Here is a 16,813-nt window from a genome sequence, read left to right as displayed (position 1 = left end):
TGCATTTGGCTGAGAACCCAGAAATCATCCTTTACAGGACTGATTAATGTGCCCTCCTCATTTGATAAACTCCTCTCAAAGACCACTCTGGTTTTTAACCTACCTTGCCTGTTGTGATTAATGTGTCTGGTTTCTTAGTCCGGACCAACCTTACCCCACGGAGCCTCTCAATCCCATGCTTTTCTACTACAACTTTTTAGGTAAAACTGTTACTAGTGTTCACATATTATCTTGAATCAGACTTTCTTTTGGGGTATTTCTATTTTTGTTTAGATCTGCCCACAAATTCTAAAAGTACCCTTACACCAGTCTCTTTTTCTTTTTTCAGATTTTTATTTATTTTTGAGAGAGAGCCAGAGCAAGCACGAGTGGCAGAGGGGCAGAGAGGGAGGGAGAAAGAGAATCCCAAGCAGGCTCCACGCCGTCAGCACAGACCCCCCACCCCCCCCCATGTGTGGCTCGAACTCACAAGCTGTGAGATCATGACTTAAATTCAAGAGCTGGATGCTTAACCCACTAGCCACCCAGGGGCCCCCACACCAGTCTCTTCTGATAGAAGGCTGAGATAACTTCTGGCAGGCAAATTGTATCACCATTTATTTGCCTCCTCTTGAGATGACAGAATGTTGATGACAAAATCAGGATGCTCAAATCTGGTTTGATCTCACAACTCTTTCTTTTTTTTAAATTTTTTTTTTCAACGTTTATTTATTTTTGGGACAGAGAGAGACAGAGCATGAACGGGGGAGGGGCAGAGAGAGAGGGAGACACAGAGTCGGAAACAGGCTCCAGGCTCTGAGCCGTCAGCCCAGAGCCCGACGCGGGGCTCGAACTCACGAACCGCGAGATCGTGACCTGGCTGAAGTCGGACGCTCAACCGACTGCGCCACCCAGGCGCCCCTAATCTCACAACTCTTTTAAACATACTGAGGCTGAGTCTCCCTAAGAGAAACTGCTCACATATCTAAATAAGGTTGAGACAGAGAAGTAGATGATAATATTAAGATTTCCCATTTTGGGGTTATACGTGCTGTAATTCACAATAACGTGGTGGGGTAAGATAGGAGCTGTAGATATTATAACCCTAGGAGCTCAAGTACATTTAGCCACAGAATAAGTTTTGACTTTTTTTTTTCTTCAAATTCTATAGTTCCCTGAAATCTTCCTACTTACTAGCATCTCGCCAGTGTTCTCTTTTTTCACTGGGCAAGTGACGTGTAGCCATGAACCCAGCGCTAAGAGAAGGAGAAATTTTCATATTTTGTTTCTCAGGCGGGAAATCAGCCTCTCCAGGGACATTTTAGGTTTCCAACAGCTCAGAATCAACTGTACCTTTCTCAGACTCGCTCTGCACAGACCGGCCAGCCATGCCTGCAGGAGAAAGCAAGCATTTATAAAGAACTTCGGCAGAACCTCACCCAATTTCTCTTTTCAGCACCCTAATTAAAAAGGCTACATGGGGTGGCTCCTCCACTCTCACGAAAATCATCTCTGAAGTAGCACTGAAACCTTTCAACAAAGGGGCATTTATACAGCACAACGGAACCTTGATAACTGCAATGCTTAAGAAAACTACATTCCCACTCCCGAGGAAATTCACTTGCCAGGCTGGGTTTTAAGCGACTACCCTTCCTTATTTCACTCCTGTATAATACAAAGAAACCCAAGAGAGTTATTTTTCTTATTAAAAATATTTTTTATTGGCTGAAGCTGATCGATTCTCTTTTTTAGAAGGGATAGAAATGCACATTAGTATATTCTTTAAAAAATTAAATTACAAGTTAAAAGGGAAGAGTTTTTAGTCTTTAATGATAAAGAAAAAAAAAAACGCATATAAAACTTGATCTTCCAGCGAGCCTTTGTTTGTATGAGTAGATGGGACTTACTACAGACCCAGACACGATGGGGCTCTGTTCAGCTCAGGGACAGACGGGCCTCGATTGTCAGTAACTGACGAGATACTTTCCAGTTAAAAATATGTTCTATCATATCATTTTATGTCTATTTTACACAGCGAAGTCCAGAGCAAAAGCCACGAAAGAGGAGGAGACTATTTCTCATATGTTTACAGCTGTCTCTGATAAGCTGTTGGTTGTAGTTTAAATGCATGCACAGGTTTTTTAAAAATCAGAGAGTGAAAATAGCACTTTATATGCAGGGGTTCTTGATTTTATGTTCACACTTTTAAAGAGTTTCTCTAGTACTTAATTCTAGTCTGCATCTTTACAGAGAAGTCTTTTTCTCTGTGAGCATAATATACATAATTGTGTATACAGACAATACACAATAAGGTCTAACTGCTTACACATAAAACAATATTTCTTCAACATGAAAACGGTCAACTTGAAAAGCAATAAAATACAGATGTTGAAAAACTAACTTTCAGTTTCTGCTTCCCTTTGGTATTAAGTGTTGCTTACAAAGGATTACAATCCTCTTTTTGTTTTCAAGGTTAAGCATTAGGTATTGATGTCTGCTTCCTGCCTTCCAAAGTTGGAAAATCGGCTTCTGCAGGAAGGAAACAACAGAGTGAATAAAATCAAGTCAAGGAGGGCGGTGGGCAGTGTGTTCTAATTCACAGTCTCTAAAAAATTAACTATATACATCCTGATTTTTGTCTACCTAAGGTCGTGCAAAATACCATAAGTCTTACAGCTTCTCAGCAAAGAGAGAAAGAGAACAGGAGACGGAATAGCTACCTGCGTTTACTGCTTTCACAGAGTTCTTGCTTACACTGAAAGCATCTGAAATGATTATGTCTTTTCACTTCTCAGACTGGATTCTGAAGAAACTTTGCATATGAAATGTAGGTTTAACAGAAGGAAACAAATCAAGAAAGTGCAAACTACACCAATTAGCCTTTTTTCCCAAGATTTTTTCTTTTTATTTATTTTTTTGTTTATTTATTTATTTTGAGAGACAGACAATCCCAAGCAGACTCTGCACCCTGATGAGGCGCTGGGACTCATGAACCATGAGATCATGACCTGCGTGAAACCAAGAGTTGGACACTTAACTGACTGAGCCACCCAGGCACCCCTAAAGATTTTATTTTTAAGTCGTCTCTACACCCAACATGCGGCTCGAACTCACAACCCCGAGATCACGAATGTACACTCCATGGCCTGAGCCAACTAGGTGCTCCAGTCAATGAACGTTTTTATAAAATTGAAACCCCATGAAAAGATTTCTTTCCGGACAGATATCCAGATGAAAGGCTGAAATGTTAATTTAGATTCTGATTTTGAAAGCTATCTGTATTCATTTCCTTATATTTAAAATACTAGGTATTGAGATATTGAGAACAAGAACTTTTTGATCTGCATTTCTCATACAAATAACTGACATTTTACTGATTAAATTTAGAAGGTATGTACAAATAGGTCAAACAAGAGAAAGGATTACAGGTCAAACAAATGCATGGCCTTGACTCTACATTATCAACGTTCCCAAGTTACTTATTAAATATCAATTGAGATATAAAGGGAGATAAACAAAAGTGACTTACCTCTGACCACAGTGAATACTGAAGTTGACTTTTTGTTTTCTTCAGTTAGTAAGGAGGGTATTTTTTTGAGCTGACTCTTCTGAGACTTCTAAGTTCTATAAAACAACTTCTAAATTAGTACCCAGGAGAGAAAAACTGGACAGTACTTAAGACAATACACAAATATAGCAGAAATGCCTTTAAAAGACCTAAGGAATTAATGAAATACAATGAAGTAATTTCAAACAACAAGCATCCATCCAGCAAAGAGGTACTGATTTCCTATTCATGTGTGGGGCCCTTTCGTCTCTGCCTAGTTGGAAGGCTCTGTTTGCTTTACCATGTATGTTATGCCTTAAACTCTGGCAATCAGCTAATACCCAGATATAACTATCTCTTTGTCAGCCTTAATATGGACTATGTCATGAGCCCCTAATGATGACAAGGGTCATCAATAAGAATCGACAATTGTAAGTGCCACTGTTAATTATAAGTACTTACTGAGGGCTTGGTTAGTTAGCATTGTTAGGTGTTCTGGAGATTTTTTTTTTTAATGTTTATTATCTATGTATTTATTTTTAATGTTTATTCATTTCTGAGAGAGAGAGACAGAGCATGAGCAGGGGAGGGGCAGAGAGAGAGGGAGACACAGGATCCGAAGCAGGCTCCAGGCTCTGAGCTGTCAGCACAGAGCCCGACGCGGGGCTCGAACTCACGGACTGTGAGATCCTGACCTGAGCCGAAGTCAGATGCTTAACCGACTGAGCCATCCAGGTGCCCCTTGTTTATTTTGAGAGAGAGAAAGAGAGCATGTGCACACGAGTGGGAGAGGGGCAGAGACAGAAGAGAAAGAGAATCCCAAGCAGGCTTCACGTCAGTGCAGAGCCCGATGCGGGGCTCTATCTCCTGAACCAGAACCGAAATTGAGTTGGATGCTTGATCGACTGAGCCACCCAGGCGCCCCTGGGAGATCTATTTTTAAAAAGGCGAAAAAGAAGGAAAGAGAAGGATGATACCTGGAAAGACAGCGGTAGACACAGCTGGTGGACTTCAGGGTGCAGGGAACGCCTGCCTCCTCAGCCTCTTCCTCCTCCCCGAGGGGCCCGCATTGGAGCCAGGCTGAGGCTCTTCTCAGCGCTCCCAGACCTCCGGGCTTTAATCATCCCACTTCCTCTCTGCTCAAACAGCCTTCCTATGTATTCTACCATCTGATGTATTTTATTTCATTCCTTTAAAAACATCCTTCTGAAAGGGGGCTGTAGGCTTTCCCAGCCTGCCACAAAAACAGGTCAAGAACCCCGACAGGACCGACAGTCTCGAGCTAGCAATGAGGATGTCGGGTCCCCTGTGCTCGTCATAAGTCCAAATTCAGTTTCAGGCTGAGTCCCTCCCTGTTTCCACCCCTCAACTAAGTAGGAAGCCGGCTGTGGGGCAAGGTGATGTGGTCAGCTATGCTGTGTTTTACTCTTTCTTTTCTCTCTCTTTAAATCATTGGGGCTTTTAAAAAATAGTTAATAGGGGCCCCTGGGTGGCTCAGTCGGTTGAGCATCAGACTTCGGCTAAGGCCACGATCTCACGGTCCGTGAATTCGAGCCCCGCGTCAGGCTCTGTGCTGACAGCTCAGAGCCTGGAGCCTGCTTTGGATTCTGTGTTTCCCTCTCTCTCTCTGCTCCTCCCCTGTTCATGCTCTGACTCTCTCTGTCTCAAAAATAAATAAAAATAAATAAATAAATAATAAATAAATAAAAATAAAAATAGTTAATACACATTCAAATACAATAAAAAGAATATATATTCTTTTTTTTTAATGTTTATTTATTTTTGAGAGAGGGAGAGAGAGGGAGAGACAGAGCGCACACGTGGGCAAGAGAGGGGCAGAAAGAGAATTCCAAGCAGGTTCCATACTGCCAGCCCAGAGCCTGCCCCAGGGCTCGAACCCATGAACCATGAGATCGTGACCTATGCCGAACCAAGAGTCGGATGCTCAACTGAGCCACCCAGGCGCCCCCAAAATAATATATATTCTTATCCCCATCCCTTTGGGTACATGTGAAGAATAACACATGAGCCTTTCAGTATCTTGCTTCTTTTCACTTAATAATATATCCCATAAGTATGTCCACATCTGAGCTCTTCCTCACTCTGTTTTATGGCTAAGCAATATTCCAGTGTGGACACACCATCGCTACTCCCTGAGTTCCTTTTTGCTGGACACTCGGGATTGTTTCCAAACCTTTGCTGTTACAAAGCAATGCTGCAGGGGTGTCTGGGTGGCTCAGTCGGTTAAGTGTCCAACTCTCGACTTCGGCTCAGGTCGTGATCTCACGCTGCACGGGTTCGAGCCCCGAGGGGGGCTCCGTGCCAGGCTCTGTACCGACAGTGCAGAGCCTGCTTGGAATTCTCTCTCTCTCCCTCTTTCCTTGCCCCTCTCCTGCTTGTGTGCACTCTCTCTCTCAAGATAAATGAACTTCAAATTTTTTTTTATTTTAATGTTTATTTATTCTTGAGACAGAGAGAGACAGAGCATGAGCGGGGGAGGGTCAGAGAGGGAGGGAGACACAGAATCCTAAGCAGGCTCTAGGCTCCGAGCTGTCGGCACAGAGCCCGACGCGGGGCTCGAACTCACGGACCGTGAGATCATGACCTGAGCCGAGGTTGGACACTCAACCGACTGAGCCACCCAGGCGCCCCAAGATAAATGAACTTTAAAAAAAAAAAAAAAAAAAAAAGCAGTGCTGCAATGTAAAACTTGTACATAGGCCACTTTCTACACATGTGGATGTACTGGTAGGAGAGATTCCCAAAGCAACACTACTGTGTCAAAGGCTCATTTCTGCAATTTTGAGTAATGGTGCCAAGTTTCCCTGCCACAAGGTTTGAATCACTTTGTGCTCCCCCAGAAATGTCTAAGAATGTGTTTGAGAAAAAGGCTTTGAAGTAAGACCCTTGTTCTCTGCAACAGATGCCCAAAAATGGTGACACAGACAGGCTGCTCAGAATTTTACCCTGCTTCCTTATTGCAAAAATTAAGACTTTTTACAAATTGGGGAGCCTGGGTGGCTCAGTCAGTTGGGCATCCGACTCTTGATTTCCACTCAGGTCATGGGGTTGAGCTCTGAGTCGGGCTCCAAGCTGCCAGCTCAGAGCCCACTTGGGATTCTCTCTCTGCCTCTCTCTCTCTCTTTCTCTCTCTCTCTCTCTCTCTCTCTCTCTCTCTCAAAATCAATAAACTTAAAAAATTCTCTCTTTCTCTGTCCCTCTGCCCTCTCCCCTGCTCACACATTCTCTAAAATTAATTAAAAAGAAAAAAGAATTTTTACAAATCATTTGCTTTTTTCTATAACTGTCCAGTTCCAAGGACCAGAGGGATGGAATTTGTAAAGCATGTTGCCAAGTATATTTCTGTGAATTACATTGTTTTTTCAATGTTTCCAGAATTAGTTAATAATCTTCCAGAAAATTTTTTACATCTGAAGGCAATACTTTTTCCAACTAATTCCAAACGATTATCTGATTCTAGCTATGGAATGTTAAGTGAGAGAATTAACCACTTTTCCTCACCTGTAAGATGAAAGGTTGAGATTACACCCTCTTCTAGGTCTTTCTAGCTCCAAAATTCTCTTTTTTTTTTTTAATTTTTTTTTTTTCAACGTTTATTTATCTTTGGGACAGAGAGAGACAGAGCATGAACGGGGGAGGGGCAGAGAGAGAGGGAGACACAGAATCGGAAACAGGCTCCAGGCTCCGAGCCATCAGCCCAGAGCCCGACGCGGGGCTCGAACTCACAGACCGCGAGATCGTGACCTGGCTGAAGTCGGACGCTTAACCGACTGCGCCACCCAGGCGCCCCAACGTTTATTTATTTTTGGGACAGAGAGAGACAGAGCATGAACGGGGGAGGGGCAGAGAGAGAGGGAGACACAGAATCGAAGCAGGCTCCAGGCTCTGAGCCATCAGCCCAGAGCCTGACGCGGGGCTCAAACTCACGGACCGCGAGATCGTGACCTGGCTGAAGTCGGTACGCCTAACCGACTGCGCCACCCAGGCGCCCCTCCAAAATTCTCTTAAACCAAGTTTCAACCAACCTCAAGCGGCTTTAGCATTTTTTTTCATTCTCTAGCTGAGGTTACTGTTTTGTCTTTTTCTTTTTTTTGAATTTTTTAACATTTATTATTTTTGAGAGAGAGAGAGAGACAGCACAAGTGGGGAAGGAGCAGGGAGAGAGGGGGACACAGAATCTGAAGCAGGCTCCAGGCTCTGAGCTGTCGACACAGGGCTCGAACTCATGAGCTGTGAGATCATGACCTGAGCCGAAGTCAGACGCTTGACCGACTAAGCCACCCACGCACCCTTGTTTTGTCTTTTTTCTGATCATGTCCATTCCAGGTATTTACTGAGCGTCCTCTAGCAGGTACTGTGTGTTCTACAACTAGGAATGCCAAAATGAGTATGAGGGGCTCCCGAAAGTGCTCACAGAGGAGGGGAGGACATGTATGTAATCTGCTATCCTGCACTGTGACCTGTGCTCTCATGGAGATACGTATATGGACACATACATACAAAGTCCTGCTATGAGGACAAAAGCGAGGGAGCTATCGATTATATCTTAGATAGGAATTTGACATAAAACCCTCCAGAAGAGGGGCACCTGCGTGGCTCAGTTGCTTAAGCGTCTGACTCTTGGTTTTGGCTCAGGTCATGATCTCACAGTTCATGGGTTCGAGTCCCATGTCAGGCTCCATGCTGGCAGTGTGGAGCCTACTTGGGATTCTCTCTCTCTCTTTCTCCTCTCTTTCTCTCTCTCCCCTTCTCTCTTTGCCTGCTCACCTCACCACTCTCTCTCTCTCAAAATAAATAAACTTAAAAAAAACAACAACCCTACAGTAGAGGTTAGGAGCCTGAGGCCATGAGAATGACTAGGAGTTGGCCGGGTAGATTATACTGAAAGACAGTTCTGCTCGAACACTTGTTTTGAAAATATGAATTTGTTCCAACACAGCCGATATATTAGGGAGCAATTTGGGCCTAATGTGAAGTTTGCATTTATTTACCTGCAATTTTGTCCACAAGAAACGCTAGGTAAATTGTGCCCAGTTGCCTGAGCCATGGCATGCCGGAATACAGACACACACCTGCACCCCTCAAACATCCACTGCCCTCCCCCAGTTTCCCCGTGTGTGTTAAAAGCCACCCCATCCACATCTGCTGCTATAACTTCCCAGCCAAGTACCTTCTTCCCTCATCCCAGTGAATCATAAGCTGCCACCTCCCCAACACCCAATTCCACATGCAAACTTCAGGTCTTTCTCAAGATAAAGTGCCATATTGCTTACAGGACTTATCTATTTCTTAATGACTTGTATAAAAACTGTATAAAAACTGTCCTACTGGGGTGTATAAAACTGTATACACTGTATAAAAACTGTCCTGTATATAACTGTATACAGTTATATAACTGTATAAAAAGTGTCCTACTGGGGTGCCTGGGTGGCTCAGTCAGTTAAGCGTCTGACTTCAGCTCAGGTCATGATTTCGTGGTTTGTGGGTTCAAGCCCCACATCGGGCTCTGTGCTGACAGCTCGGAGCCTGGAACCTGCTTCAGATTCTGTCTCTGTCTCTCTCTGCCCCTCCCCTGCTCATGCTCTGTCTCTCTCTCTCTCCCTCTCAAAAATTAAAATAAACATTAAAAATTTTTTAAAATATATGTACTCTTTATTTTTTAAGTTTCATTTAAATAACGTCTATACCCAATGAAGGGCTCGAACTCACAACCCAAGATCAAGAGTCTCAGGTTCCTCCAAATGAGCCAGCCAGGTGCCCCAAGACTCTTTTTTTTTTTTAAAGTAAGCTCTAGGCCCAATATGGGGCTTGAACTCACAACCCCAAGATCAGGAATCCAGGCGCCCCTTTTCTATAGTAAAGGATTAAATGATACGATCTAGTAGCAGGTCTAATATTCTGTAATTCTGAGCCAGTGCTAAGTATAAAGGGTATCTCAAGATACCTGTAATGACTGTAATGTGATCTGAAGCCATCTGTGATCTCTACTAGGAACAAAGTCATAGGTATTGTGTACTCCTATGACTTGTTTCCTATATCCAGAATTGAAGGAAGTGCTAAATTTCAACCAGAGGTTAATTAAAATAAGCTTATGTGTGTTTTTTATTCACATCAAAGTTTATGGATCCCCTGAATTCTATTCAACAAACTCTGGTTAAAAATCTCTGCCTAACAAATCCAAAGAGAAAAAAAGGAGATCGATAATTAGCCGCCAGGGGCTAGGGGAGAGGGAAGGGGGAGGGACTGCTAATGGGTACGGACTTTCTTTGGGGATGATGAAAATGTTCGAAGTTAGATTATGGTGACAGTCGCATACTTTGTAAAATACACTAAAACCACTGGATTGTACACTTCACATAGAAGAACGTGATGGTATATACATTATATCTCAGTAAAGCTGTTTAAAAAAACCCTTATGAATACTTAAAAATACTTTCTGCCCCAATGTAAAATAAATTGCTTCACTAATGCTTCAAAGAATCTGTCAAGAAAAAAAATCTTTCTTCCCAGAAAACACCACAAAGTCCATTAAAGTTTCTCCTTTGAAAAGCTTATGTGGGATACATGGTAGATATTCTTTTAAAAATCACTTTTTTTGGAGCCCATTCTTTTTTTTAATGTTTGTTTATCTATTTTGAGAGAGAGAGCGTGCATGAGCGGGAGAGGGACAGAGAGAGAGGAGAGAGAGAGAATATCCCAAGCAGGCTCTGCGCTGTGAGCACAGAGCCGAGGCAGGGCTTGAACTCAAGGTTATGAGACCATAACCTGAGCTGAAATCAAGAGTTGGACGTTTAAACCGACTGAGCCCCCCAGGTGCCCTGGAGCCCATTATTCTTTCAGGCAATCTTGTGACTACCTGTTGAAGATCATGGCGATGATCATGTTGATTCTAAAATGGTTAATGGTCTTGGGGTGCCTGGTAGTCTCAGTCAGTGAAGTGTGAGACTTGGTTTCGGGGTTGTGAGTTCGAGCCCCATATTGGGTGTAGAGATTACTTAAAAATAAATCCTAAAAAAGAGCAATAAAATAAAATGGATAATGTTTTAGTTCAGATCATCTGTGTCACATGGAAACCACTCCACGGAACTCTGAATCTACCAAAACACCAATGTGATGAGGAACCAAGCAAGCAGTGCCCCAGAGAGTATTTCATGGAACAAGGCAAGGACGTCTGCCCTCACTTTTCTGTCCAACACTGATCTGGAGGTCTTAGCCAGAGCGATAAGGTAAGAAAAAGACATAGGGCATACAGATCAGAAAAGATATTCTTTGTTCACAAATGACATGATTGTCCATGTAGAAATCCCTAACCACCTATAGAAAACCTACCAGCATAGGTGAATTTAGATAGGGGCAATTTACAAAAAAAAAGTCAACTGCAGTTCTTTATACCATCAGCAATTAGTGAAATTTAAAGTGCCATGTATAATAGCAGCATAAACCAAATATTAGCAATACATTTACAAAAGCAAGACGCCTACGAAAATTACAAAATAAGAGAAATGAAGGAAGGCCTTTATTTAGGTCTATAAACAAACAAACAAACAAACAAACAAACTATATGGAGATATACTCTGTTCACAAATGTCAATTCTTCCCCAAGTGATCTATAAATTCAATGAAATCACAATATCCAACTGTATCTTTGTAAAAATTGACAAGTTGACTCTACAACTCCCATGGACCTGCAAGAGATCTAGAGTAGACAAAGCAATTTTGCAAAAAAGAAGTAGAGCATGTATACTACCTGATTTCAAGACCCTCCACAGAGTTATATAATCAATACAGCGTGGCATAAGGAGGGCTACCAGATCAACAGAACTGATTGGAGACTCCAAAAACAGACCCTTGCATATACGGTCAACTGAGTTTCAACAGAGTTGCCAAAAGTAATTCAACTGGGAAGGGCAGTCTTTTCACCAAATGGTGCTGGAACTGGATACCTATGTGAAGAAAAATGAACCAGATCCTCACTTCATACCATCTGCAAAAATTAATTGAGATAAACCATAGACCTAAACAGAACCTTAGAACTTTCAGGAGGAGACAATATTTACAACCTTGGGGCAGATTTCTCAGGACACAAAAACTGCCACTTAAAAAAGTTGATAAACTGGACTTCATCAACATTTATATTTCTGCTCTTCAAAAGACACTTAAAATAAAAAGGCAAACCACAAAGTGGGAGAAAATATTTGCAACATATCTGACAAAAGACAGAGGCCTTGTGTGCAGAGTATATTAAGAACCCTTACAACCGAATATAATAAAGGAAACAACTCAAACTTAAAATGGGCAAAAGACTTGAAACAGACACTTCACAAAGTATATAAAGAGCCAATAAGCACACAAAAAGATGCATATCATTAGGTTATCAGGAAAATGGAAATTAAATGGCAACCACATGAGGCACCTGGGTGGCTCAGCCCATTGTGAGTTCCGGGGCCCCTGCCCCACACTGGGCTCTCTGCTGTCATCGGGGAGCCCGCTTCAGATCCTCTGCCTGCCCCTCCCCCACTCACGCTCTGTCAAAAAACAACAACAAAATAATAAATGGCAACCAGATGCCACTTCACATTTATCAGGATGGCTAAAATCAAACTGACAAGGGGTGCCTGGGTGGCTCAGTCGGTTGGGCGTCCGACTTCGGCTCAGGTCACGATCTCGCGGTCCGTGAGTTCGAGCCCCGCCTCGGGCTCTGGGCTGATGGCTCAGAGCCTGGAGCCTGCTTCCGATTCTGTGTCTCCCTCTCTCTCTGCCCCTCCCCCATTCACGCTCTGTCTCTCTCTGTCTCAAAAATAGATAACGTTAAAAAAAAAAAAATCAAATCAAATCAAAACAAACTGACAAACCAAGCACTGGTGAGGATGTGGAGCACCTGGAATGTTCATACACTGCTGGCAGGGATGCAAATGGTACAAACCACCCTGAAAAAACACTTTGGCAGTTTATTAAAAAGTTAAGCATGCACCTGTCCTATAACTAGTGATTCTATTTCTAGGTATTTTCCTTAGAGAAAATAAAAACATATTTCCATTTTACAAAAGGTTTATATAAAAAATGTTCAAAAAAAAAAATAAAATAAAAATGTTCATAGCAGCTTTATTCATTATAGCCCCAAACTGCAAACAACCCACATGTCCCATCAACAGGTGAATAAACAAACTGTGGTCTCGTCATACAATGGATACTGATCGGCAATAAAAAGGAGTGAAGTACCAGTATACACAACAACATGGACAGATCTCAAAAGAGTTCTATTGAAAGAAGCTAGACAAAGAGTACATATCATATGACTGCATTTATACGAAGTTCTAGAATAGGCCAACTATTCTTCCATGATCAAAATCAGAGCAGTAGCTCCCTGGAGTAGGGGAAAGGGGGAGTCCACGCCAAAGAACATGAGGGAACTTTCTGGGGTGATGGAAATGTTCTGTATCTTGACTGGGATATTGGTTAAATGAGTGTATATATACATTTATCTAAACTTACTGAACTAACGATCTGTGTTGGTTTTCATTAAGGAATAAGTACTTAGGCATTAAAGTCTACAAAGTTGATCTTATTTTATTTCATTTTTTTAATTCAAGTTAGTTAACATACAGGGTAGTCTTGGCTTCAGGAGTACAATCCAGTGAGGGGCGCCTGGGTGGCTCAGTTGGCTAAGGAGTAGAATCCATGATTCATCTCTTACATGTAATACCCAGTGCTCATCCCGAAAAGTGCCCTCCTTCATGCCCCTCACCCATTTAACCCATCCCCCCACAACTTCCAGCAACCCTCAGTTTGTTCTCTGTATTTAGGAGTCTCTTATGGTTTGCCTCCCTCTCTGTTTTATCTTATTTTTCCTTTCCTTCTGCTATGTTCATCTGTTGAGTTTCTCAAATTCTACATATGAGCAAAATTATATGATATGTCTTTTTCTTACTTATTTCACCTTGGCATGATACCCTCCATTTCCATCCACATTGTTGTAAATGGCAGGATTTCATTCTTTTTCATTGCCAAGTAAGTTCCATCATGCGCTTGTGCACGCGCGCATGTGTGTGTGTGTATACATACCCATCTTCTTTATCCATTTATCAGTCAATGGATATTTGGGCTCTTTCCATAAATAATTTGGCTATTGTTGATAGCGCTGCTATAAACATTGGGGTGCATGTGCCCCTTCAAATCAGCATTTTTATATACTTTTGTATACTTTGGATAAAATCCTAGTAGTGCAGTTGCTGAGTTGTATGGTAGTCTATTTTTAATTTTCTGAGGAACCTTCATACTGTCTTCCAGAGTGGCTGCACCAGTTTGCATTCCCACCAACAGTGCAAAAGGTTCCTCACCAACATCTGTTGTTTCCTGAATTGTTAATTTTAGCCACTCCTGACAGGTGTGAGGATGTATGTCATTGTAGTTTTGATTTGTATTTCCCTGATGATGAGTGATGTTGAGCATCTTTTCATGTGTCCTGTTAGCCATCTGGATGTCTTCTTTGGAAAAGTGTCTATTCATGTCTTCTGCCCATTTCTTCACTGGATTATTTGTTTTTGGGGTATTGAGTTTGGTGGGTTCTTTATAGATTTTGGATACTAACCTTATCCATTATGTCATTTGCAAATATCTTCTCCCATTCCATCGGTTGCCTATTTTTTTAAAAATGTTTATTTATTTTTGAAAGAGAAAAAGAAGGACAGGGCAGGGGAAGGATCCAAAGCAGGCTCTGTGCTTACAGCAAAGAGCCGGATGCAGGGGTCAAACTCACAAACCACAAGATCATGACCTGAGCGGAAGTCAGAAACTAACCAACCGAGCCACCCAGGCGACCCCCTCTGTCGGTTGCCTTTAGTTTTGTTGATGGTTTCCTTTGCTGTGCAGAAGTGAGGCCCTTTTTGCTTTATTTCTCTTGCCTCTGGAGACCATGTCAAGTAAGAAGTTGCTGTGGCCTAAATCAAAGAGGTTGCTGCCTATTTTCTCCTATAGATTTTGATGGTTTCCTGTCTACATTTAGGTATTTCATCCATTTGAGTTTCTTTTGTGTATGGTGTAAGAAAGTGGTTCAGGTTCATTCTTCTGGCATGTTCGTGCCCAGTTTTCCCAGACCACTTGCTAACGAGACTGTCTTTATTCCGTTGGATAGTCTTTCCTGCTTTGTCAAAGATTAGTTGGCCATACATTTGTAGGCCCATTTCTGGGTTCTCTATTCTGTTCCATTGATCTGAGTGTCTGTTTTTGCACCAGTACCATACTGTCTTGATGATGACAGCTTTGTAGTATAGCTTGAAGTCCAGGATTGTGATGCCTCCGGCTTCAGTTATCTTTTTCAAGATTGCTTTGGTTATTCGGAGTCTTTTCTGATTCCATACAAATTTTAGAATTGTTTGTTCTAGCTCTGTGAAGAACGCCGATGTTATTTTGATAGGGATTGCGTTGAATATGTAGATTGCTTTGGGCACTATTGACATTTTAACAATATAAGTTCTTCCAATCCATGAGCATGGAATATTTTTCCATTTTTTGTGTGTCTTCTTTAATTTCTTTCATAAGCTTTCTATGGTTTTCAGTGTGTAGATTTTTCGCCTCTTTGGTTAGGTTTATTCCTAGATATTTTATGGTTCTTGGTGCCAGTTCATTCTTTTGCATGTTCTGTCCAGTTCTCCCAGCACCATTTGCTAAAGAGACTGTCTTTCTTCCATTAGATACTCTTTCCTGCTTTGTCGAAGACTAGTTGGCCATATATTATGGGTCCATTTCTGGGTTCTCTATTCTTTTCCATTGATCTATGTGTCTGTTTTTGTGCCAGTACCATAGTGTCTTGATGAGTACAGCTTTGTAATACATCTTGAAGTCCAGAATTGTGATGCCTCCAGCTTTGGTTTTCTTTTCCAACATTACTTTAGCTATTCAGGGTCATTGTGGTTGCCATACAAATTTTAGGATTATTTGTTCTAACTCTGTGAAGAATGCTGGTATCATTTTGATAGGGATTGCGTTGGATGTGTAGATGCTTAGGGTAGTATCAACATTTTAACAATATTTGTTCTTCCAATCCATAAGCATGGAATGTTTTTTCCATTTCTTTGTGTCTTCTTCAGTTTCTTTCATAATCTTTCTATGGTTTTCAGCATATAGATCTTTTACCTCGTACAAAGCCGATTTTAAAAGAGTATTTCAGTGTTTGTACGGACCTTTTTTATTTTAGTTTTTTTGGTCAGGGACACAAAGAAGTTTAACTCTGTGGCTTTCATATATCTTATGCACACAGCACACCCAAGTAATGTACCTGGAATCTTAAATTTAAAGCCTCAGTTTCTAAGCTCTTATTTTAGAGATAGGAAACTGGAACCCCAGTTATCCCGATTTCAAGTTCAATGCTCTTTTCACTATTTATATTAAGGCTATAAAATCCACAAAGCAACTTACATCATTGCTACTGAAATGTTACTGGGCTCAGAAAAGCAGTTAAATTAACATGTAAAACACTCCCCCAAAAGAATGACAGATTTAGCATGAGTATGTTGCAATTGCTAATGAATAATAGCTCTAAGTAACAGTAATCAAGAATGCTAAATCATTAAGTGAAACTTCATAAATATAAAAGCTCGGGCCTGACCAACTCTTGAACTTCCAATGACCCTTTACATCCACAGGTGCACAACCAGAGATCCGGGTCCTCCTGATGTGATGGGGAGTAGGCAGCAGGCAGCATCGCCAGTGAGGCAGGATGCCGAAAGGAAAACACCAAATTGATCCCAAGTCTAACCAAGTCACTAGATCTAAATACCAGTTCTTAGGATCATGGAGGACACAGGAATGTGTTAAATAACAATGAGGACAATTAGCAAGATCCAGAACGCGGGAAATTCTACAGGACAAATCACCCAGTGTTTCTTCACAACTAAATGGCAAGAAAAAAAAAAAAAAAAAAAACAAAGGGAAGAAGAGAAGAAAGAGGAAGAAGAAAAAGGAGGAAGGAAGATGGTGAAGGACTGCCAGTGATTGAGACTCTATTTCTATTTATTTATTTATTTATTTATTTATTTATTATTTATTTAGTAAACTCTACACCCAATGTGGGGCTCGAACTCATGAGCCTGAGATCAGGAGTAGTGTGCTCTTTTGACTGAACCAGCCAGATGCCCCTTAAGACAGACTTTTTTTTTTTTAAATCTTTTTTTTTTTTTTAACGTTTTATTTATTTTTGAGACAGAGCATGAACGGGGGAGAGGCAGAGAGAGAGGGAGACACAGAATCGGAAGCAGGGCTCCAGGCTCT

General features: G+C 41.6%; 1 protein-coding gene across 1 annotated transcript in view; it reads right to left on the bottom strand.

The window, feature by feature from the left end:
• Positions 1 to 1,413: 1,413 nt before the first annotated feature.
• Positions 1,414 to 16,813, bottom strand: part of CCDC62 (coiled-coil domain containing 62) — a 44,590-nt gene continuing 29,190 nt past the window's right edge. Inside the window, 2 exon segments of the mRNA XM_030292492.2 lie at positions 1,414 to 2,508; positions 3,509 to 3,603. Of these exon segments, the coding sequence (XP_030148352.2) occupies positions 3,550 to 3,603 (54 nt within the window). The 3' untranslated portion in view covers positions 1,414 to 2,508; positions 3,509 to 3,549.

This window comes from Lynx canadensis, chromosome D3 (assembly GCF_007474595.2).
Source record: "Lynx canadensis isolate LIC74 chromosome D3, mLynCan4.pri.v2, whole genome shotgun sequence".
In the NCBI taxonomy this organism is placed as follows: Eukaryota; Metazoa; Chordata; class Mammalia; order Carnivora; family Felidae; genus Lynx; species Lynx canadensis.
This window is presented reverse-complemented; position numbering and strand designations above follow the sequence as displayed.